The 19,713-nt window shown below is 46.1% G+C and overlaps 2 protein-coding genes and 1 long non-coding RNA gene across 14 annotated transcripts in view; 1 reads left to right on the top strand and 2 right to left on the bottom strand.

Annotated features, from left to right (window-relative positions):
* The window catches only part of LGALS8 (galectin 8), a 35,787-nt gene extending 23,034 nt beyond the window's left edge, over window positions 1–12,753 (top strand). For 9 of the 12 annotated variants that reach the window (XM_053910221.1, XM_019418908.2, XM_019418909.2 and 6 more), the window contains 9 exons: window positions 2,840–2,928; window positions 3,608–3,818; window positions 5,184–5,303; window positions 5,943–5,999; window positions 6,960–6,986; window positions 7,115–7,237; window positions 7,659–7,747; window positions 8,495–8,660; window positions 11,489–12,753. In XM_053910221.1, coding sequence (XP_053766196.1) covers window positions 2,840–2,928; window positions 3,608–3,818; window positions 5,184–5,303; window positions 5,943–5,999; window positions 6,960–6,986; window positions 7,115–7,237; window positions 7,659–7,747; window positions 8,495–8,660; window positions 11,489–11,638 — 1,032 coding nt within the window. In that variant the 3' untranslated portion in view covers window positions 11,639–12,753. The remainder of the gene's footprint in view (window positions 1–2,839; window positions 2,929–3,607; window positions 3,819–5,183; window positions 5,304–5,942; window positions 6,000–6,959; window positions 6,987–7,114; window positions 7,238–7,658; window positions 7,748–8,494; window positions 8,661–11,488) is intronic. The other 3 variants (XM_053910222.1, XM_053910223.1, XM_019418920.2) reach the window with 3 other exon arrangements.
* On the bottom strand, window positions 1,325–3,608 carry LOC128779101 (uncharacterized). Its single transcript, XR_008425041.1, has 2 exons — window positions 2,441–3,608; window positions 1,325–2,135 (listed from the first exon to the last, which is right to left on the bottom strand). It is a non-coding gene; the product is annotated as an uncharacterized LOC128779101 (long non-coding RNA).
* A 1,894-nt stretch (window positions 12,754–14,647) lies between the features above and the next one.
* HEATR1 (HEAT repeat containing 1) overlaps window positions 14,648–19,713 on the bottom strand; it is a 49,381-nt gene continuing 44,315 nt past the window's right edge. Inside the window, exons 39-45 of the mRNA XM_019418905.2 lie at window positions 19,496–19,630; window positions 19,248–19,352; window positions 18,990–19,158; window positions 18,331–18,485; window positions 17,239–17,397; window positions 15,730–15,838; window positions 14,648–14,934 (exon numbers count right to left, since the gene is read on the bottom strand). Of these exons, the coding sequence (XP_019274450.2) occupies window positions 14,846–14,934; window positions 15,730–15,838; window positions 17,239–17,397; window positions 18,331–18,485; window positions 18,990–19,158; window positions 19,248–19,352; window positions 19,496–19,630 (921 nt within the window). The 3' untranslated portion in view covers window positions 14,648–14,845. The remainder of the gene's footprint in view (window positions 14,935–15,729; window positions 15,839–17,238; window positions 17,398–18,330; window positions 18,486–18,989; window positions 19,159–19,247; window positions 19,353–19,495; window positions 19,631–19,713) is intronic.

Raw genomic sequence — 19,713 nt, forward strand, 5'->3', positions numbered from 1 at the left:
GAGGCGGGGCTACTGAGTGACCGGGTTTCGTCGTACACCCTGGCCGCTCGCTGCAGTCTGGGTGGGGCCGAATGTTCGCAGGTGGAGAGGCTCTTCCAGTCGTGGAAGGAGACTGTGGTTCTGAACGGCCAGAGGGCCATGTTTCTCCTCTGCTTCTCCTTCCGCGGGTGTCTGACTTCTTCCCGGCTGTACTAGGAGCGCCTCACGGATGGGCCGTCGTGCGTCTTTCTAGCTGGAGTCCACCCACGACCGTCGTGTGGAGCGACACTGAATAAGTAACCCTGAAACAGGCGAAGCGGGATGAGTCAGGAAGTTCTGGGAGAAAACACTAAACTCAACGAGTGGGGCTTAAGCTTCTGGTATCGTCTCCGGAGCCATCGTAACCGTGTTTTAATTTTTTTTCCACATAAATTATTTGCGAAGCATCAGAGCTTGAAGTTGCCTACAAAGTCATGCCCTTCTCGCTTTTCAGAGGAGCAGTTTTGAGTTGAGGCTGTGGGCTGCAGGGCATTTTGTGTTACGTGGCCCAAGTCCCTCGAGAGTTACATCATTTAGGGTGCTCTCCCGAGCAGAAAGCGTTCGTCCAGATGCCGAACACAGCAAGGGACTAAAATGTTCAGCGCTGTTGTTTCCTAGACTGGAACAACTGAGTAACGATTGCGAAGAACTTACTAGCAGTGATGGGAATAGATTATTGGTCTCAGAAAGCCCTTTCCAACCCTAAAATTATGCAACAAAAACTTGCGGTTATAAAAATATAAACGCTTATTTTCGGGAAAATATAAAAATACAGGATGAAAAACACAATCCCGTCCCTCAAGAAAACTATTAACATTTTGGCTTATTTCTTTTTTTAATGTTTATTATTAACTTAGTTGGGATCAAACCGTGTGTAGTTTTGTAGGCTCTTTTCTCATGAAATGCCCAGAGTCTAAGAGACCCCCAAAAACGAACCACCAGAGTCCAGAGTCAAAGCTAAGCAGCAAGGGTCATTTATTACAGGTTCGAACCTGGACCTCTGCGCCCTCGTTGCCGGTGACGCCGAGAGGTCCTGAGAGAGGTTTTCACGCCCCTTTTATAGACAGGTACAAACAAGTCATGGGGAAATCAGGAATACACGGATGTGCCAAGCAATAATGATTGATCAGGAATACATGGATGTGCCAAGTTACAATGGTTGACCAGTGCCAGGCAACTATGATTGATCAGGAATACATGGGCGCGCCAAGCAATTGTACAGAAGTGGAACAAGCTGGTTAAGCTTGGTTAGGTTTCAGTTTCCTGTAACTTAAGCTTTTAAGTTTTAATTTTCTCAGGCCTCTCACTCACTAATATTATCCCTAACATTTTTGCATTATTAAACATTCTGCATCAATAGAATTTGAACAGGCGTAAGACTTGAAGCGACAAAAGCAGGTCTCCGTTTATTAAGAGACTTACGCCGTGGGAGGGAATCCGCCGCGGCCCGGAAATCAGTGTGCGAGCGGAGTGCCTTCCACGTTCTCTGCACAAAACCCACGGCTTGGACGGGCGGCTGCGGCCACACCGTGCACATCTGGGGGTGTTCTTGGGCGTGACGGGCGCCGCTCGTCTCAGCCGCCCTGCCCGCTGCGTCTGCCGTGATGCCAGATGCTCGCTGGCCTCGGTTACTTCCGGTTTTCGTTCATCTCTGCTCGTCGGTTAAGGCCACGACCCGCGCCGCTCGTCCTGCATGTGGGGCTGCCAGAACCCCGGCACCGGGCCGGTGGGAGCGCGTTCGTCTGACCTCGGTCCTGGGGGTGTAAAGGAGCCGGCCCGCCCCGTGCAGCTCACGGGCCGGGCGGGGTGTTCGGTGCCACGGCCCAGGGTCGGGAAAGGGCTCCACGGAGGAGACCGCGCTTGAGGCGAGAATTTCAGCTTAGGAGCCACCAATCCGCAACCACTTGGATGTGCCCTCTCTTGTTTTAGGCCTCAGCTCTTGGCGACCGGCTACCTTGGAGAGGTTTTAGCATGCGTGTCACAACTCGGGGGAACTTGGCGGGAGGTATGATGGGGTCTGGCCGGCTTGGCTTGCTCCGACGTTCCCGAGCGGAAGAGGGTGGGGGTTGTGATGCCACGGACACAGCCAGTGGACAGGGAGCATGGTGGGGCCACCCCTGCGGAAGGGGAGCAACAAGATCTGATGGTGTGTCCGGCCCCAGACAAAGAGGTGGGGCTCCGGGTGATGAGGGGGCAAGAGGAGACACGGATACCGTGTCGAACCCAAGGCCGGACCGGGTCAGGCCGCGGGGGGGGCGGGGGCGGGGGGGGGGGGGTTGCTGCTGCATCTGGAGAGGCCACAGGCCCCCAGGGTCATCCCTGAGGTCTCGTGGTTCTGGTTTCCAGCAGGGCCGGTGAGCTGTGGGCGGGAGGCCTGGCAGGGATTAGACACCCCCATCCCAGGTGTGGGGGAGGGGCTCACCTGGTGCCCCTCTACAAGCGGCCGGTGAGTGTCCCGGTCTCCATCAGTGTGGGCACGGGACCTGGTGTGGTCTCGTCCTGCCGTCGGGATCATCCATGGAATGTTAGGAAAACGGGAGGGGGAGGGGACCTGACTTCCAGCACGTTGTTTTTTCTAGATCATAATTGTCCTATTAAGTATCTTCTTTCACAAAGCCCCCGGCCAAATAAAATGTTCTGTGAACTTTCAGCTGTGTCTTTTCCCACAGAACTCAGGTGTATAGATATTGTCACTATCTCGGCTGTTTCAGCAGTGATCTGGAAAATGCTAGATTCTGAGCAGATTTGTATGCAGACTTTCAAAATGTAGTCTTCCCGTTTTGTTTATGTAAACGTACATTTGTTACAATCATTTTTCTAGGTAATCCCCTATGTCGGGACGATTCCTGAGCAGTTGGAGCCTGGAACTTTGATTGTGATACGTGGGCATGTTCCTTGTGATTCGGACAGGTAAAAACCATGGTGTGAGATGGAGGAGGTGACTAAGCTGTCTTCTCGTGACTGTGGAACAACCACAGAAACTGATGCGGGGGAGATCATTTTGATACTCTTGAGGCCAAGGTGCCGAGGAGACTGGAATGAAGACCGAGATCAAAAAACTTGAGTTTTTCATTTTATTGTTCGAAGTGTGGTTGGAATATGATCGGATACACGGTTAATGACAGGGACTGTGGTCAGACGCCAGGGACGAGGTCTGGTTGCCGTCTGACACCCCCACGGCATCTCTGAAGATCGATTTCGGGCTGTTTTGTCTGATGCTCGCTTTGGGCACAAACTGCGGACTAGGCGGCATCGGGGCCGGGCCGGCTCTCTGTGGCTGATGCCCGGGTAACAGTGGTTTAAATAAGTGAAAGTGAAGTCTGAAGGAGAAAGCCCAGACATTTCCAGGTGACTCCGTCATCTAGAGAAGCAGGCTTCGGGGTCACCGTTCTCCTGTCCCCAGGGCGAGGTCCTTCCTGTTTCTCCTGGCTCGCGGCAGCTAGAAACCCGGCCCTCGCTTCCATGTTCTGGGTAGCTGGGTGGGTGCGCGGGGGTGAGTCGCGGGTCACTCAGCTCGCCAGGCCTCCACCTGCAGCCCGCCCCCTGGCTGCCCGCGACCCTCCCTCCTCACTCCTCCTCACTCCCGCAGGTTCCAGGTGGATCTGCAGTGCGGCAGCAGCGTGAAGCCCCGCGCCGACGTGGCCTTTCATTTCAATCCACGCTTCAAGTGGTCCGACTGCATCGTCTGCAATACTCTGAAAAATGAAAAATGGGGATGGGAGGAGATCACCTACGACACGCCTTTCAAAAAAGAAAAATCTTTTGAAATTGTGATTATGGTGTTGAAAGACAAATTCCAGGTGGGTTTGGGAGAATGAAGGTAATGAGAAGCGGCACCCAAGGCAGGCTTGCGCGTTGGCGAACCCGCCCTTACGTTACTTAAGTCAAGAGAAAGAGTGGCTTTATCGTTTTGCCCTGAAGTAGGGGCGCGGCGGGTACCTAAGTGTGGGCTGGGACGCAGCTTCTGCCTGCGCCTCGTGGCATCCGGAATTGTGGGGCCGGGGCCTCCAGACCTCTTTGTGTGGCATTTCTGCTGCACAGCCGAGCTTACTTCTGAATTGGCGCAGAGCTGTATCAATTGTGGGAGGGTAAACTGTGGTCACCGTCACCCGGGGAGGGGGTTGGGAATCTGGAACTAACATCGACGGGGAATCCTGCCGCAAGTCCTTCAGGATCGTGAGATTCTAGATCCAGAGTTCTTAGAAGTGCCACCGCTGGCTTCATCGAGTGGTCTAGACACAGTGCTCATAGTGCGTACGTGTGATGGAGAGGGTGGCCCTAGAGCTTTGGATGCACCTGCCCGCAAGCCCCGTAGAACCTCGAGCCCCCCAGACTAGAGAGAGATTCGCACAATTTAGCGTGAAAACCTCCCCATCTCGGGCGCGGACTCCATTCTCCCCTCCCTTCCCCGGCTTCTTGGGCGCTTGTACCTGTATCCTTCTCGAAAACTCTTGTTCCTGTCCTGTTGCGCGTTTTCCTGTGTTTATTTTATGTGCCAAGGGGATTTTAAGCTCCTTGAGGTCCGAGACCGTTTCGTATCCTGCTTGTTTTCCCGACATTCCCTATTTGGGAGGGAGGGACAGGGAGTGGGTTGCCGTCAGGCAATGTGCTGCGGGCACTCACGGGAGTGACTTGATCACAACAGCAGCCCTTTCTTCAGGAAGGGCTTTGTCCTGCTCTAAGCAGGAATCGCAGATAAATTGAGTAGCTTGCCCATGTCCGTTCATTCAGGATTCAACAAATATTTACTGAAAGCCTGCCACGTGCAGCGTCCTCTTCCTTGGAGTGTGGTCCTCAAGGAGAGCAGGTGGGCAAGCTTGCCGGGCGGATTGCTAACCTGAGCTCACAGGCCTAGGGCATCCGGGGAACCTCTGAACCCCGGATGCCTCGTGTACACGCGTAGGTGCACACATGCATGCAATATATTCATGAATGCCTAATTGGTGTGGAGGGAGAGGGTCCATGGTGACTAATCAGAGCTCAAAGGAAGTTAAGAACCACTGCTAGTGTTATGGATGCTTTCAGTCACAGTTTGATCAGACGTGTGATGTGCAGACCTGGGGGAAGAGGTATAAAATGAAACCCAAGGAAACGGGATTTAAATTTGGACACGTTAACGTATTAACTTTTTTCTGGGGGTGGCGGGGTGTTCTGTGTCCATCTAGGTGGCGGTAAATGGGAAACATATCCTGCTCTATGCCCACAGGATTAGCCCGGGGAAGATAGACACTCTGGGCATTTATGGCAAAGTGAATATTCACTCAGTTGGTTTTAGCTTCAGCTCGGTGAGTACCCTTCCATAGCTTGGGGTCTTTGATGATGTTTTCTGATGAAATGGTAGCACGTATCTTTAATTAACATCTTCCTTTAAGATAAAAATACTATAAATGTCTCCATCATGAGTATGTTGATTTCCTAGAAACAAAGCTTTCAGACTAGTAGTGCGCCATTTAGCGCTCTAATGTCTGTAGGATCTTAAATCTAGTATGGTTCTGACAACAACAATAAAAATCCCCAAACAGTAATTACAAAACAAAACCCTTTGGAACAGGGGCTAATTCCCTGACACAGGAGAACAGTGGAGGATTTCTCCTGAGATCACTTCCTAGAAGCGGAATGTACTGAGAGGGTATTTGCATTTTAAGTTATGACAGATACCGCTAGCTTGCCCTTCAAGAAGATTCTAGCAGTGTGCAGTCTCAGCAGCTGTGCCCATTTGTCACATTTCTCTTGACACTCGTTCTTAGGCTCTTTGAGGTCTGCCCATCTGATAAGGGGGCAAAGGACCCTAATGTTAAGTGCATTTTTGGATCATGATTCTCAAGCCTATTTTCACGTTTAACACTATTTGTAATTCTTTTTGAGATGTCAGGGAGGTTATATTTAGAATTCTGACGGATGTCAAAAATTAATCTTATCTTTAGGATTTAAGAAGTACCCAGACGTCTACTCTGGAACTGACAGAGATAAGTAAAGAAAATGTAAATATTCAATCTTTTAAATAACCACCAGTTTAAAAATGTTCTTTTAGTTGTCAAGTAAATCAGGTGGCAGGCAGGCTGAATTTTTAAAAGTTATGTTAAAAAAAATTTTTTTTTTTTAGTGTTCATTTTTGAGAGAGACAGAGAGACGCCAAGCTGGGGAGGGGCAGAGAGAGAGGGAAACACAGAATCTGAAGCAGGCTCCAGGCTCTGAGCTGTCAGCACAGATCCTGACATGCAGCTTGAACTCACGAACCGTGAGATCATGACCAGAGCCGAAGTCGGACGCTTAACCGACTGAGCCATCCAGGCGCCCCCCAAAGTTATGTTTTTAACTTGTGAAAAATTGTTTTTAATATCAAGAAGGTGGGAGTAATCATTTGCAGACTAAGGCATCTACTTCTGTGGGACCAGGCACTGGAAGTTTTGCAGATGGTTGAGCCATCAGTGTCTGTGACCACCACCTACCGTTCTTCTGTAAAAAAACCTCTCTCAACTGTTGAGTAAACTGTCTCACAGTATTTATAAATGTTGAACACAGTCAGCACATTGGGAAGCAAACTTCCACATGTATCTTCTCCCCTGTAGGAACAAGTACAGTCTAAACACTGAGTCTTTGTCATTAATAGAAAAAGTTACATCTTACTGATCTCAGAGCATGTGACCTCAGAGAATATAATCTCAGCATTTTGGGAGCCCCTTGGAAAGAACAAGTAAAACATGTGTAAAGTTCATGTGTGGTCCTAGGACTATAGGACTATCAGACCGTGTTCCCAGCCTGAGCACCCTTCACAGCCCGATACCACACCTGTCAGCATAGGCCGCTCGCTGTGTGTCACATCCAAGGCCAAGCGGGTACTACTACCCCGGGTTCTGGCCATTTCAACCAGTAAGATCTGACTGCTCGTGTTAAAATTTTTCCCTTTCAAATGTCTTCATTTTGACTTTCTCTTCCAATAGGTACAAAAGTCTGGCACATCACAGTTTGTAAGTATTTTTGCCTAGATTATAATATATGGAGTGTTTTCTAGAATCGCCCAGGAAATGAATAGTTTAAACCTTGGAAGCCAGCTTCATTTTTTCCACACCTTATTGCAGAACTGTTTCCCCAACAGCCTAGTAATAGAGGAGACATTTCTAAAATCGTACCCAGAACTGTCTGCACCAAGAGCAAAGGTTCGACTGCCAATCACAGTTTGACTTGCGCCAAAATACTACCTACCAACTGTTTGTCAAAGGTTTGAAGAGCCAAAAATTTTCTTAATTCTGTTTAACAAATTAAGTTTTAATTAGCTGGTATATGTAATTTCCACCCTCAGTAGAAACCCACAGGCGCCACTTTGCACTTCTGTGCTGATCCTGGACAGATAAGAGTTGGCCGGGCGTAGTCTCTGAGCCAGGAGTGTGCTTCCTTAACGCCTCCCCTCAGGCAGGACGTGTGGCCCAGCTGCAGTCCCCAGCGCAGGCAGGTCCCGTGTCCCGTTAACCCATTTCATCGCGTGAACCGTTTTCGGCGAGTCTCTGCCGTGAGCCAGGCGGCGCCGACCACTGGGGTTTTACAGGGTCATGGCCTTTAAACGTTAAAACGTGTCTTCGGACAGTTGTCCCACGAGACCCCTTTCTGCAGGCTTCCTGGTGCCGACTGTGGTCTCTTTACAGACTCTGCCATTCGTTGCGAGGTTGAACTCCTCGATGGGCCCTGGACGAACTGTCGTCATTAAAGGAGAAGTGAATACAAATGCCAAAGGGTCAGTACCGTTGTTACCAATAATGGTGCGGAGTTTGCACGTGTCTCTCTCGTTGCCTTAGACCCCAGCCAGTCTTGTGGGACAGGCGGGAGCCGTGTCCCAGTCCTCACCTGGAAGCCGAGACCATCAGAGCAAGAGCTTCGAGGTCACGCCGCTAACCAGACTGTCTACGGCTGGTTGGGGCAGAACCAGGACTCAGGCCCAGTGTTCTGAGCTAGGCTTTTTGCGGCCAGACAAGAGGGTGGCATTTTTGTCCCCACCCCCGCCTGCCTTGTAGAACTCCAGGGCAGCTGCGAGGTCAGATAACGTTGGTTAGGGCCCCTCACCGCATGTGACTTAACGACCTTTCCTAGAGATGTTCAGACTTCTGAAAGCTTGAAATTAGCTATTTCCTAGAAAATAGGACATTTCCGAGAACAGAACACTTGCGAGGACCCCATCCCCCTGCAGCCTAAAGTAACAGGCGTGTGGTTTACTTGCTCTTCAGCTGCTTCCCAACCAGACCTGTGGCCTCAACACTGAGGCTAAAAAACTATAAATTTTTTTATATTTTTATCTTGCAAAGAATGTATTTACACCAGTGGAGCGATAACTGAATTTAAAATTTTACCTCATCTGCATTCCTGTCTGTGTGCATACATGTGTTTTGTGTCGTGATCAGAGTTCAATTCTGATTGTTAAAATGGCAGAAACTGCACTTCCTTCTACTTGGTTAATTAGGGTTTTTTTTTTTTATTCTCTCAAAAGCTTTAATGTTGACCTAATATCAGGAAAATCCAAGGATATTGCTCTCCACTTGAACCCACGCCTGAATATTAAAGCATTTGTAAGAAATTCTTTTCTTCACGAGTCCTGGGGAGAAGAAGAGAGAAATATTACCTCTTTCCCATTTAGTCCCGGGATGTACTTTGAGGTAAGATGATCTTACGGGACAGGAAAAAGAATCTTGGGAGGAGGGGTGGGATAAATGGTCTACTTACGTCAAGTCCTAGCTTAATATGTGGAGACAGCACGTAGTTTTTGTTTACGTGGAGACTGCATTATAAAAGGGGCATTCAAAATACAATCAGTCTAAATGGCACAGCCAGCAGAATACTGCATTATTTGCCCTGGGATTCTTACTGTGTGGCCCATATTAGTTCATAGGAATTTGAGGAATAGGAATTTTAACAGGAGCCTTGCCTCAGGACTGGAAAAACACGTTTAGGATAATCTCCTGTGTACATGAGCACACGGGAACTAGAAGACTGCCTGCACTCTCCGTCACGTGCCGTCTTGGTTATAGGTAGCTTTAGGTGGCAGTCCTTTCTTACGGGGAGTTTGTCCTGTTTGTATATATTCAAGGAAAGAGATGTTTAGACCCTGGAACTCGAAGGTCAGGTAACTTTTTTAGGGCCCCTCATGTCGTGTGACTTGAGGACATACTGTCCCGGGTCCCCCAAACGTGTGAATATTATGGTGACACCACCTTTCCGAAAACGTTTCTGGATGCTGAGCAGACAGTAGTTTCTTTGACGCTGACGCTGGGTGGCTGGCTAGGTTCAGTCACTCGTTGAGGTGACGTACTGCCTCCCATGGTCATTTAGGGTCACTGATTTAGGGTCCTGCTTCTACATTTTAAAACTGTCACTTGCTCTGGACCAGTAGGTTGAGTTTTTGAGCACTCATCAAAACCAGTTGTTAAAAAGCAGGAACACCAAGACTGAATAAAAGACAGCAGCTGGACATGAATGTGTATTCCTGAGTTCCGGTATGTGGGGTAACAGTTGTGACCTCATCATAGGAGGGTCCCTGGAAATTGCGGATACTGGTTTGGAAGTCAGAGGCATGCAGGAGGGTGAAGTTAAAGGTGGGTTTTCCAGATGGAGGGGATGATTTGAACAAGTCACTGGAGGTGGGGAGGGCAGCACAGGGGTTTGTCGGCTTGGCAAGAATCCAGGTATAAGAGGCCACTTGGGGCTCACCGGAGGGAGACAGAAGTGACTGCTCCAGAAGGAAGTGGATCCTTGTGGTTGGTGACAGGAAACCAGTGACTAACCTGCTTTTTGATCTGGGCCCCATCCATGTTTGCTACTGGATTAAAATGGAAAAGGACAAAAATTCCTTTAAAATCTTTTCCTTAGTTTTCTACCTCAGGAACAGTCATTACCTCGTGTTGGATTACTTTTAAGTTTCTGTAGTGATCGATTTTTCTCTGCTTCAGACTCCTGCCTTTTTAATATGCTTTTATTGAGATCCTTGGATTTTCCCCATTATGCCATTACTTTGATTTTAACCAGTTACCTTCTGTTCCCTGTTGTTTCAAATTCATTTATCAGTTCCAGCTACTCGTTTAAAAAATACCTTTGTCTTGTAACTTCATCTGTGAGTTTTGTTTGTTTTAATCAAATCATGTTCTTACGAGCTGTTCTGTAACATCAGATAGTTGTGGGGGGTTTTGGGACTGTCTTTTGCACATGGTTATGGTATCTGTTCTGCAGGAGTGCATCTTCCAGGCCGCGTGCCCTTCTTTTCCATCGGTAATGCAGGGCGCCGCACCTGCTGTGTCGTACGGTGTTGGTGACTGACGGACCTTCCCACTACGTGCCTCTGATGCCAGCTTGTTTTCCCTTCTGGGCGTGAGGCCGTTGTTTTGTGTTCTCTCGAGATTTCTGTTAAATGTACATTACCAAAGGTCCCTTCCGCCTGGTTGAAACTGGGATTTCCAGCACTGCTGTGAGGATAATGTGATTCCAGTTACTGGTATTTTCCTCGGTTCTCTACATAGACCTAGAGCCTGTTTCTGTCCGTTCACTGTTTTAGCCGAGGAATCGCCCCCGGCAGCCATTTATCACCAGTCAGAGCAGAATAAAATAACCTGTTTCTCTGCAGATTCAGATTCTGCCTCCGGCTGGCCCCCGGGGGTGGAGCCAGGTGCGAGGCAGGCCGAGCTGCTCTTCAGAAGCTCCGTGGTGCAGGTTCACCAGACTGGGCTTTGCGGTGTGGCTGGAGAATACACGGTAGCGTGGTGGCCAGGCCGCAGCGGGCAGTGTGAGGCTGACGTGTCAAAGTGATTTAAAAGGACTGTAGTTTCTTTTGATGTTCACGGGTTTGTGTTAGGCAGAGACCGCTCTGAAAGTCTAGCACAGAAGGCTGCCACTGGCCACGGACATGAACTCACTCTGCCAGAAGGCCAGTTGCTCCAGAGAGCCACAGAATCCCGAGCTTGAGACACAGATGGGAGACCACGATGTGCGGAGCTGGGGTGGAAATGGAGTCAAGGTTGCCACGCGGCTGTGCAGTCCCGGCGAGTGCCCTAAAAGCTCTGAAATTCTCTACTGTGGCATTTGTCTAAGACCCTGTGGTTTAAGGCCGAAGAGTCGTGATCCAGGTCCCTTGGTTTCTAGCCTGTTACTCGCAGTCAGCTCCTCTGTAAGGGTCAAGATGGCTGTTTTCCTACGTCATTACGGTTCCCAGACACGGGGAGGGGAGGGGGGTGTGGGGAGGGAACGACTTCCCATTTCGCGGGGAGAAGGTGCGGTGGATGGAGGGTGCTGAGGGAAGGCAGGCCTCGGGCCCCGGGGACAGCGTGAAGCTGCAAGCGCGCTCAGAGTCCCTTCCCCAAGTGGGATGAGGCAGAAGGTGCCACTACTGGATACACTGTAGTTAGAATCTTAGTAAGAAGGGCCGTTAACACCAGCGGGCTGGGAGAACTGCCTAAACCGAGGGAAGCCACTAATGTTGTGTGTCCTTTCCTTCCAGATGATAATTTATTGTGATGTTAGAGAATTCAAGGTTGCCGTAAATGGTGTACACAGCCTGGAGTACAAACACAGATTTAAAGAGCTCAGCAATATTGACACGCTGGAAATTGATGGAGATATTCACTTACTGGAAGTCAGAAGCTGGTAGCCGACACGCTTGCTACAAAAACTGAAATACAAAATGGCTTATGTGACACTGGCCTTGTTAAAGTGCATCTCACTATTATTGTTTATCTATATTGTTAAAATGAGCTTGCATAACAAAGTCCTCCTAGGTGTTCTCAGTCTTGCCACACAGCGTGGCTTTGTCTAGCCACAGGGTAAGGAAATTCAAGGCAACAACAACTGACAGCCATTATTCAGGCCTTTCTGTTCTCTCTCCCACCTTGACTTCCTTTTTTAAATGCGATTCAGATTCAATAAGTATCTAGTAATACAGTAGCTAACACACTGAGTACTTATTTCCTGCCAGCACTGCGCTAGAAGCTGGGGATATGTGTATACGGTGGAACATAATACCACTCTGCTCCCGCTTGAGCTCAGAATCTTTTGGGCTCTGCCCTCGTGTCACCAATTTTTCTATAGGCATTAATTGTATAAAGTAACCAGAGACTTAAAAGAATTACTCAACTGTTAAGTCACCTAGGCACGAATTTACGAGACACTATTCCTTCTCTAGCTATTGCTTTCGTAACCAGAGTTCGATCATATCCCGTAACTGAAAGGATCGACGTTGCCCTTACATTTGGCAGTTTTCTTTAACATGATAAATATCTAGCTCTGCTAGCTATAAGCATTGCCAAAGAAATAACACTATGATATCCGGACACAGCGCAAAGTCAAAAAAACGCAGCAAAACAAAAACAAATGGCATGAAAGTTAAGTTGATGTCAATCTGAAGGCCATGGATGTCTATACCAGTAAATGCTTACAGGACTTGCACTTGGAGTTAGAGGTCTACACGCACTCCACTAGAAAGTTTAAGGTAGATGATTTCAATCTGTAAAACGTTTATGGGTGTAACAAAGCAATTGTCAAGATTAGATTTAATGATTGTTCATGAAATAGGCACACACTATCAGAAAATAAAATACACCGAGACCAATGAGGTAGAGAGCAGCAGTGTAAAAATCTGTTGCTTGTCTGCATGCAAACAAACCCCACTTCTCTGCTCTTCTAAAGATTAGTCCCTCATCAACAAGCCAGATCAAAACATTGTTCTACTTTAAGTGATTAAAATCAAACCTGTATCAGCAAGTTAAATTGTTGCATTTCTGTAATTTTTTCATTCTTTGAAGTGAGTTGGCAGAAGTTCTTTATAGAATTCTTACAGGTCAGATCTTGTCACAGGAAATTTCAAAGGCTTGGGAGTGGGGAGGTAAAAAAGTTAAATTAGTTTGATCATTTTATCATGTTAAATTGCTACGCCGAATATGCTGCCAGGGTTTAGGACTATTTTCATTACAGATTTTGGTTAGATATTATTTGTACCCATATACTGAAAAGAATACCACTACCAACCTGATTTTTTAAAAGTACTCAGTGTAGAAGATTCTGGCACGTGATTCTTTTCTATTCATGTTAATTTATCATGTTACATCTTGCCAAGCTCACGGCAGGGTGGAGTGGGGTCCCAGCTTTCATTGGGAGAATTGAAGAAAGAATCCCCCAGGGTTTTGGTTATTTTTTTTCCTTCATGTAAAACATCAGAGGGCGTGACTCAGATGGAGACTATAGGCCCCTCAGGAAAAAAGCCCCACATACATTGTTTCCTCTAATTCTTAAACATACTTCACTTTTTGTTTTACGTGGAGCTGTTACTAAGACCTAAGATTGATTCTTTGACAGAAACAATACAAAACAATAAGATGTGATTTGAAAAGAAGCTATTAGCATTTTACTGATTAATCTTATCAAAACATTTTTTAAAAGGGAGTACGCATTCCTAGCAAGCTATATCTCTACAACTACAATTCAGCCTTTTGCTTCTTTGTCACAATTTGGCATGAAATTTCTGTAATAAATTAGAACAAAGGCTTTCAAACTAAAACCAGGGGATAGTTCTTAGATATTTTAAACTTATTTTTAAGGCACAAATTAGACAAATCTGTCTTTATTGAAGGTAGTTTATTTGAGCCTTCACTTTCACCATGACATCAGGGATTAGAAAACTTGAAAGTTCCAACGCGCCTGGGTGGCTCAGTCGGTTAAGCGTCCGACTTTGGCTCAGGTCATGATCTCATTCGTGAGTTCGATCCTGCACTGGGCTCTGTGCTGACAGCTTGGAGCCCGGAGCCTGCTTCAGATTCTGGGTCTCCCTCTCTCTCTGACCCTCTTCCACTCACACTCTGCGTCTGTCTCTCTCAAAAGTAAACATTAAAGGGGCGCCTGGGTGGCTCAGTCGGTTAAGCGTCCGACTTCGGCTCAGGTCATGATCTCACGGTTCGTGGGTTCGAGCCCCGCGTCGGGCTCTGTGCTGACAGCTCAGAGCCTGGAGCCTGTTTCAGATTCTGGGTCTCCTTCTCTCTGTGACCCTCCCCCGTTCATGCTCTGTCTCTGTCTCAAAAATAAATAAACATTAAAAAAAAAAAAAGTAAACATTAAAAAAAAAGACAAAACTATATTATAAAGTTTGAAAAAAAAAATTTGATACTTTCTCATACAAGTAATTCTTGAATTACCATCAGGGGAAGTGTGGCCATTTCTAATTCTGGAGGAGCCATGCCACCTAGTGTTTCTGGGCCTTTTCTATCTGTGGGATCTGAGAGCCTATTGCCTCTGCCCCCACCAAAGACTGAAGGGTACAGAAGACAATCCTAGTCCTAAGTAGAAAATGCATTCCAGAACTAATTCCCACTGTGGCCACGCACAAAAATTATGGCTGAAGTATCATCTACCCAAAATGTGAAAAGTATTCCAAATAGCTTTATAGTCCAAAGCATTGGTGCTGAGTAACTGTCACTTTCTCGAAGAGCTACCTTGAATGAAATCCAACATGGATACCACGTACGTAAGATAATCCCTTTATGGGAAAAGTCAAGGCTTTAACTGTCTAAAGATGAGGTGCTTTTACCTTTGAGTGCTAAAATTCACCAGGTCTGTGATATCAATAACATCAATCAGAAATGACTGTGACAAATGCTGAGACAAACAGCAGTCTGTATAAAAATAGGCATCGTTTACTCTTACTGCAGTTCCGTACAAGGGGCGGGAGGGCGGCACGCCAGCTGGTTTCATACAGAAGTCCGCGCAGGGGTGAGGGCACCAAAAGTAATATGGTACCAAACACCCACAAATAAAAACATGAATAAATCCAACCTCTGAACGGAGTAAGAAAGCCCCGAAACCCGGAGTCTTAGAAGTAGCTCTGGAGTGGCTCCCCCAGTACGGCCTCCAGCTGCTGGACGGTCCTCTGGCACTGACGCTCCACTTCTTCACATTCATCTAAACACAAGAATGAAAACTGCCTCAGTTATCGTTAGTCTAATTCTTTAGCTCTTGCATCATCTGGCCACCGTTCAAAGGACGGAAATGAAACCTGCCCACGAAGCAGAAAGCACGGCACCCTCCTTGCAGCCCCCGAAAGAGCGGTACACAGTGGGAATCCCAACTTCTAGTGACGCCCCTGCTCTAGGCCGCAAGACACACTGGGGCATGTACTTGTAGACGAGCGCTTGTCTGCTTGCCTCCTCACCCCTGCTGATTCGTGCGGCCTGGTGGCAGGGCGTTCGCCACGCCCAGAACTCTGCAAACCTGGCCTGAACGCCTGTTCTACCCGTCACACTCACTTTGTTAGTTTATCAAAATCCTTTTAAAGCCTCTTGTTTCTTCCTTTATAAAACAGGGATAATGGCACACACATCGTGAGGACTGAATGAGATCCTCCAGGCAGAGCACGGAGGAAACGTTGGCTGGTATTAACAGGCAGCTAATCTACTGTGATCTTGTTGGCACTTCTGACAAAGTAAATCTACGGGGACTAGAATAATCACATAAATGTATGAGGATAATGAGAAACATCAATAAATGCAAAAGTAAAGGTGGCGGAGATTTCCTTGTAGACAAGTTTCAGATGATCGTGGGGTGGCCACCTAATACTCGAAACGAGCACCCCGCCTCCTGTCTGCAGTGTGAGATGTGGAGGAGGCAGAGGATGGGGTTCTATCCAAATTTCCATGATCACTGGGCACATTTTCACAGAATTTTACTGCCATTATTTCTTACTAGTTTAGGAATTACCTTCCATCAATTCAGCTAAGAAAGGAATGGACTCTGGCAGCAAGACAAGGTAATTCTCCTTTAGTTTTTCAGCCAGTGCTAATACTGTAATCAGAGCAGCAAATCGAACCTGAAAGAGATAAAAAGGTAAAGAAAGAGGATTTAACCCCTCCCCCCCTCCCCTGCCCAGGACTAGCATTGCTACATTTACATCTCACAACTGTCTAACTTGAGACAGGCTCCGACTTTTTAAACGAATTGGTTCCCCCTCTGTCCACTCCACTTCCATCTCAGAACACCAATTTATTTAACAACTTGGGGTCTGTTTATAATACGGGCAACCTTATACGAACCAGTGTTTTTTAAAGTGTCTTACAGTACTGCAGGGCTTAATGTGAGTACCTTTTTCTAACGTTTTCCTTTAAAAACAACAATCAAAAAGGCACACACAGACTCAAGTATGTCATCAAGTTTACGTGCACTGAAGCTCATGGGCTTGCTGGGCTGGGCGATGAGGCCGCCTGGCCCCCTCAGGCAGGACCTCTCCCTCCCGACTACAGTGGTGGGAGGGGCCGGGCATTCAGCACGGAATTAAAAATAATGTATCGTGACTTCCTGATCTGGGAACTTAAAAAAAGTCTGGGTGTTTCTCTATTCCTATTTCATATACCTAATTCATATATTCTCTATTTCATATTTCTGGTCTATGGAATGCAAGCAGCGGTCTGGCTCTGTTAGTGGTTCACTTTGAAACAAAAGCTGTACTAATCCTCTTTCTGGTTTTGGACAATTAAAAATATTTGGATAAAGCAAAATGATTTCTTTAAAAAGCCTATGAACTACCTATGTTCAAGCCAGACTTTTTTTGATATTGTACATTCAAAACAAAACATTAAGACAAATTTAATGCTATAAGCTTGTAAGAACCTACAATGTAAAATCTGGGGGTTCATGAAAATAGCCTCATTGTTCTCTCCTGTAATAAATGTTATATGTTTCAAGTAATAAATCTTTTGACAAAATTCTGCTTCGGTCTGCTTTATTCACTGAGGTTCTCGTATGCTAATTAGACTGAGAACTGGTGACTGGAAATGGAGACACAGGCAGGGGACTGTAACTTCGTTCATCCTCGCCCACGTGAGTGAGTGTCCACCACTCCTTATTTTCCATTATTTCACAAAATCCTAAGCCTGATACACATGACGGAGATAATCCATTGCCCTAGCTCAAAGGAATGTTCTGTGAACAGACTGAAAGACAGTCTCTGGGAGCACAAAGACATTTAAATATGTCACTACTTGTGTCTAACACACCGTGGGGGTGAGGGAGAGGACTTCTATTATTTATAAATAGGCTTTAAGTAAAAACCAAACATTTCTCAGGCTCAAACTTCTGCCCAAAAGAGCAACCTCCGGTCCTAGAAGACAAGCAGCTAGTTTACCATGGGCCTACAGCCACGACCGCTTTGGGACTGTTTGGTTTATATGGGGAACGCACGCAGCTTCAGTGCCTGTCGACCACAGCGCCCACCTTGGGTGAGGAGTCTCTCGTCTTTAGCAGAATCTGGTAGTTCAGTGGTTTCCAAAGAGAGTCGTCTGCCACGGCCACGGAAAACTGCGCTATGCACGGGATGAGGTGCTTTGTCACTCGCTCCTGGAACCGTTCTTCTCCTCCCAGCCTGTTTTCTAGCTATGAGGGAGACAGGGACTCTGAGCAACAAGTTTTCTGTCTGAAAAATTCCCAATGTATAAATAAACTTGTTTACTCTTTCATATCAGCAGGCTCGATGACCAGGTGTGTAATTCTAACACTCTCTAGAGCAAATTTACCACCTTTTGGAGCTGAGGCAGACTGTCATGGCCCTTAGCGTCACCCCTCCCTCCAGGAGAACAGCTGAGAGGCGTTCTTCCAGATGGCGGCCCAGTCCTAAAACATTCTCAATAAATCCAATTTTAGAAAATTAAAAATCTAACCATGAGTCCTTATATCCTGCCTTCCATTTGAAACCTTCAAAAGTAAAACCTGGTGTATGCCACTATGAGGATAAGTTCTGTACATTAAAAGTAAAAAAATTTTGAAATAAAAATTTCATTAAAAAAAAAGCCTGGAGAAGAAAGCCCAGCAAGCTCTAATTTTAGTAGATATAAACCTAGTAAAACTTTAACAGTGAATCAAAAAGAATGAAATCTTGCCATTTGCAATAACGTGGATAGAACTAGAGAGTATCATGCTAAGCGGAAGAAGTCAGAGAAAGATAAGTATCATATGATTTCACCTCCATGTGTAATTTAAGAAACACAACAGATGAACACGGGAAGAGAAGGAAGAACAAGATAAAAACAGGGATGCAAACCATAAGAGACTTTTAAATACAGAGAACAAACTGAAGGTTGCTGGAGGGAAAGAGGGTTAGGGATGGGCTACATGGGTGATGGGCACTGAGGAGGGCACTTGTTGGGATGAGCACTGGGTGTTGTATATAAGTGATGAATCGCTAAATTCTACTGAAACCTTATTACACTATATGTTAACGAACTTGGATTTAAATAAAATTAACAAAAAATTTAACAGTGATGGCAATTTCCTCATCGTTTGTCAAAAAGATGGGTTCCATGTGGTTACCTGGTCCACCAGGGGCATCATCAAGGCTTCTGCTCTCTCTTTACTGAGAAAATGCTGAGTATCAAAAAGGAAGATTTTATATAAACAGTTCAAAATAAACTGCAATAGCAAGCAGCACTTTTCAGGGTCATTGTCAGAGTCAAAAAACGCTTCATCTGTAGATGGGAAGAGTAAAAGTGAAAAAACAGTTGATTTTCACAATTTAACCTCCAATGTTTAAATTCAAATCACTATTAACACTACAGTCAGAAGAATATTTCTAAAACAATACAGAAAATCAGGATGAAGACATAAAATGGGCAGCTCTCGGGTAAGTGGCTCCTTCTGTAGGAGTCAAGATTCTCAGTTTAGATCACTTAGTTTGGCAAGTTAAATTACCACTTATCAAGTGGGTAGCTTATTAGCAGTAAAGAAAACACCAATCTTAAATCTTAACATTTTAAAGTTACTTCCAATAACTTAGAGTAGCACATACCATTTACCTTACTTTTACTTCTAAGTGAGTCAATTGTTATTAACATGTTTTCATTCTGCTCAAGACTTCAATGCCTACTGACTGATTATGAAGTAAAACCTTCACCCTCCTTATGCTTACTGTACCTACTGTGCCTTGTGTAAGGTACACAGAGCAAAGGTATCGACTGGAGTCAGCTACCAACCTGTTTTGGAGATGTTCACCTGGTTCAAGGTGTCAGCAAAAGGCTTCACCAAGTGGCCAGCGAACAGAGTAAAAAGCCCTTTAAGTTTTTCAGCAATGTTATCTGCCAAGTTGTAAAATGTCAAAAGTCTGTCCTTCGGGGCATCCTCTGTTTTAGCCCAATCAAACAGCTAAAAACATAAAGTAATATCAGTTTATTCTACATATCTTGTAACATTTATGTATGCGTACAAAGGAGACGTGGAAGGAGCAAGCTTACTTTAAAGAACAAGGGCCTGAACGTGACTTCAGAAAGTTTCACCACCATGGCTACTAGACAGTCAATGATACAATTTTCGGTCTTTCCAATTTCCTCCAGATCATCCTGAAAAACAGAAGATTAGCCAGATTACTAACATGTAGCTCTAAATAACTTTGGCAAGTAAAACAGATTACACAGCTAGATTTTTCTCTGGCTCTTAAACCAGTAGATAACTTTAGGATCTGGGGAAGCGGAAATAAGCTTACTTCAGAGTGCTGTGCTCGGAAGTCCAGGGCTTCCAGAAAAAACACGGTTAGTGGAGCCTGATGGGAGGTGAGCTCTTCCTTCTTCATGACCCCAATGTGCTCTTGCAAGATGCTCATAAATGGACGCATGTGCTTCTACCAGTAACACAGTAAAGACACATGCCAATTTTAAATATTCCGACTTCATTAGTGCGTTTATCAATTAAATAACCATCCTC

The sequence above is a fragment of the Panthera pardus genome, unplaced genomic scaffold (assembly GCF_024362965.1).
Source record: "Panthera pardus isolate Hobbes unplaced genomic scaffold, ASM2436296v1 HiC_scaffold_22, whole genome shotgun sequence".
In the NCBI taxonomy this organism is placed as follows: Eukaryota; Metazoa; Chordata; class Mammalia; order Carnivora; family Felidae; genus Panthera; species Panthera pardus.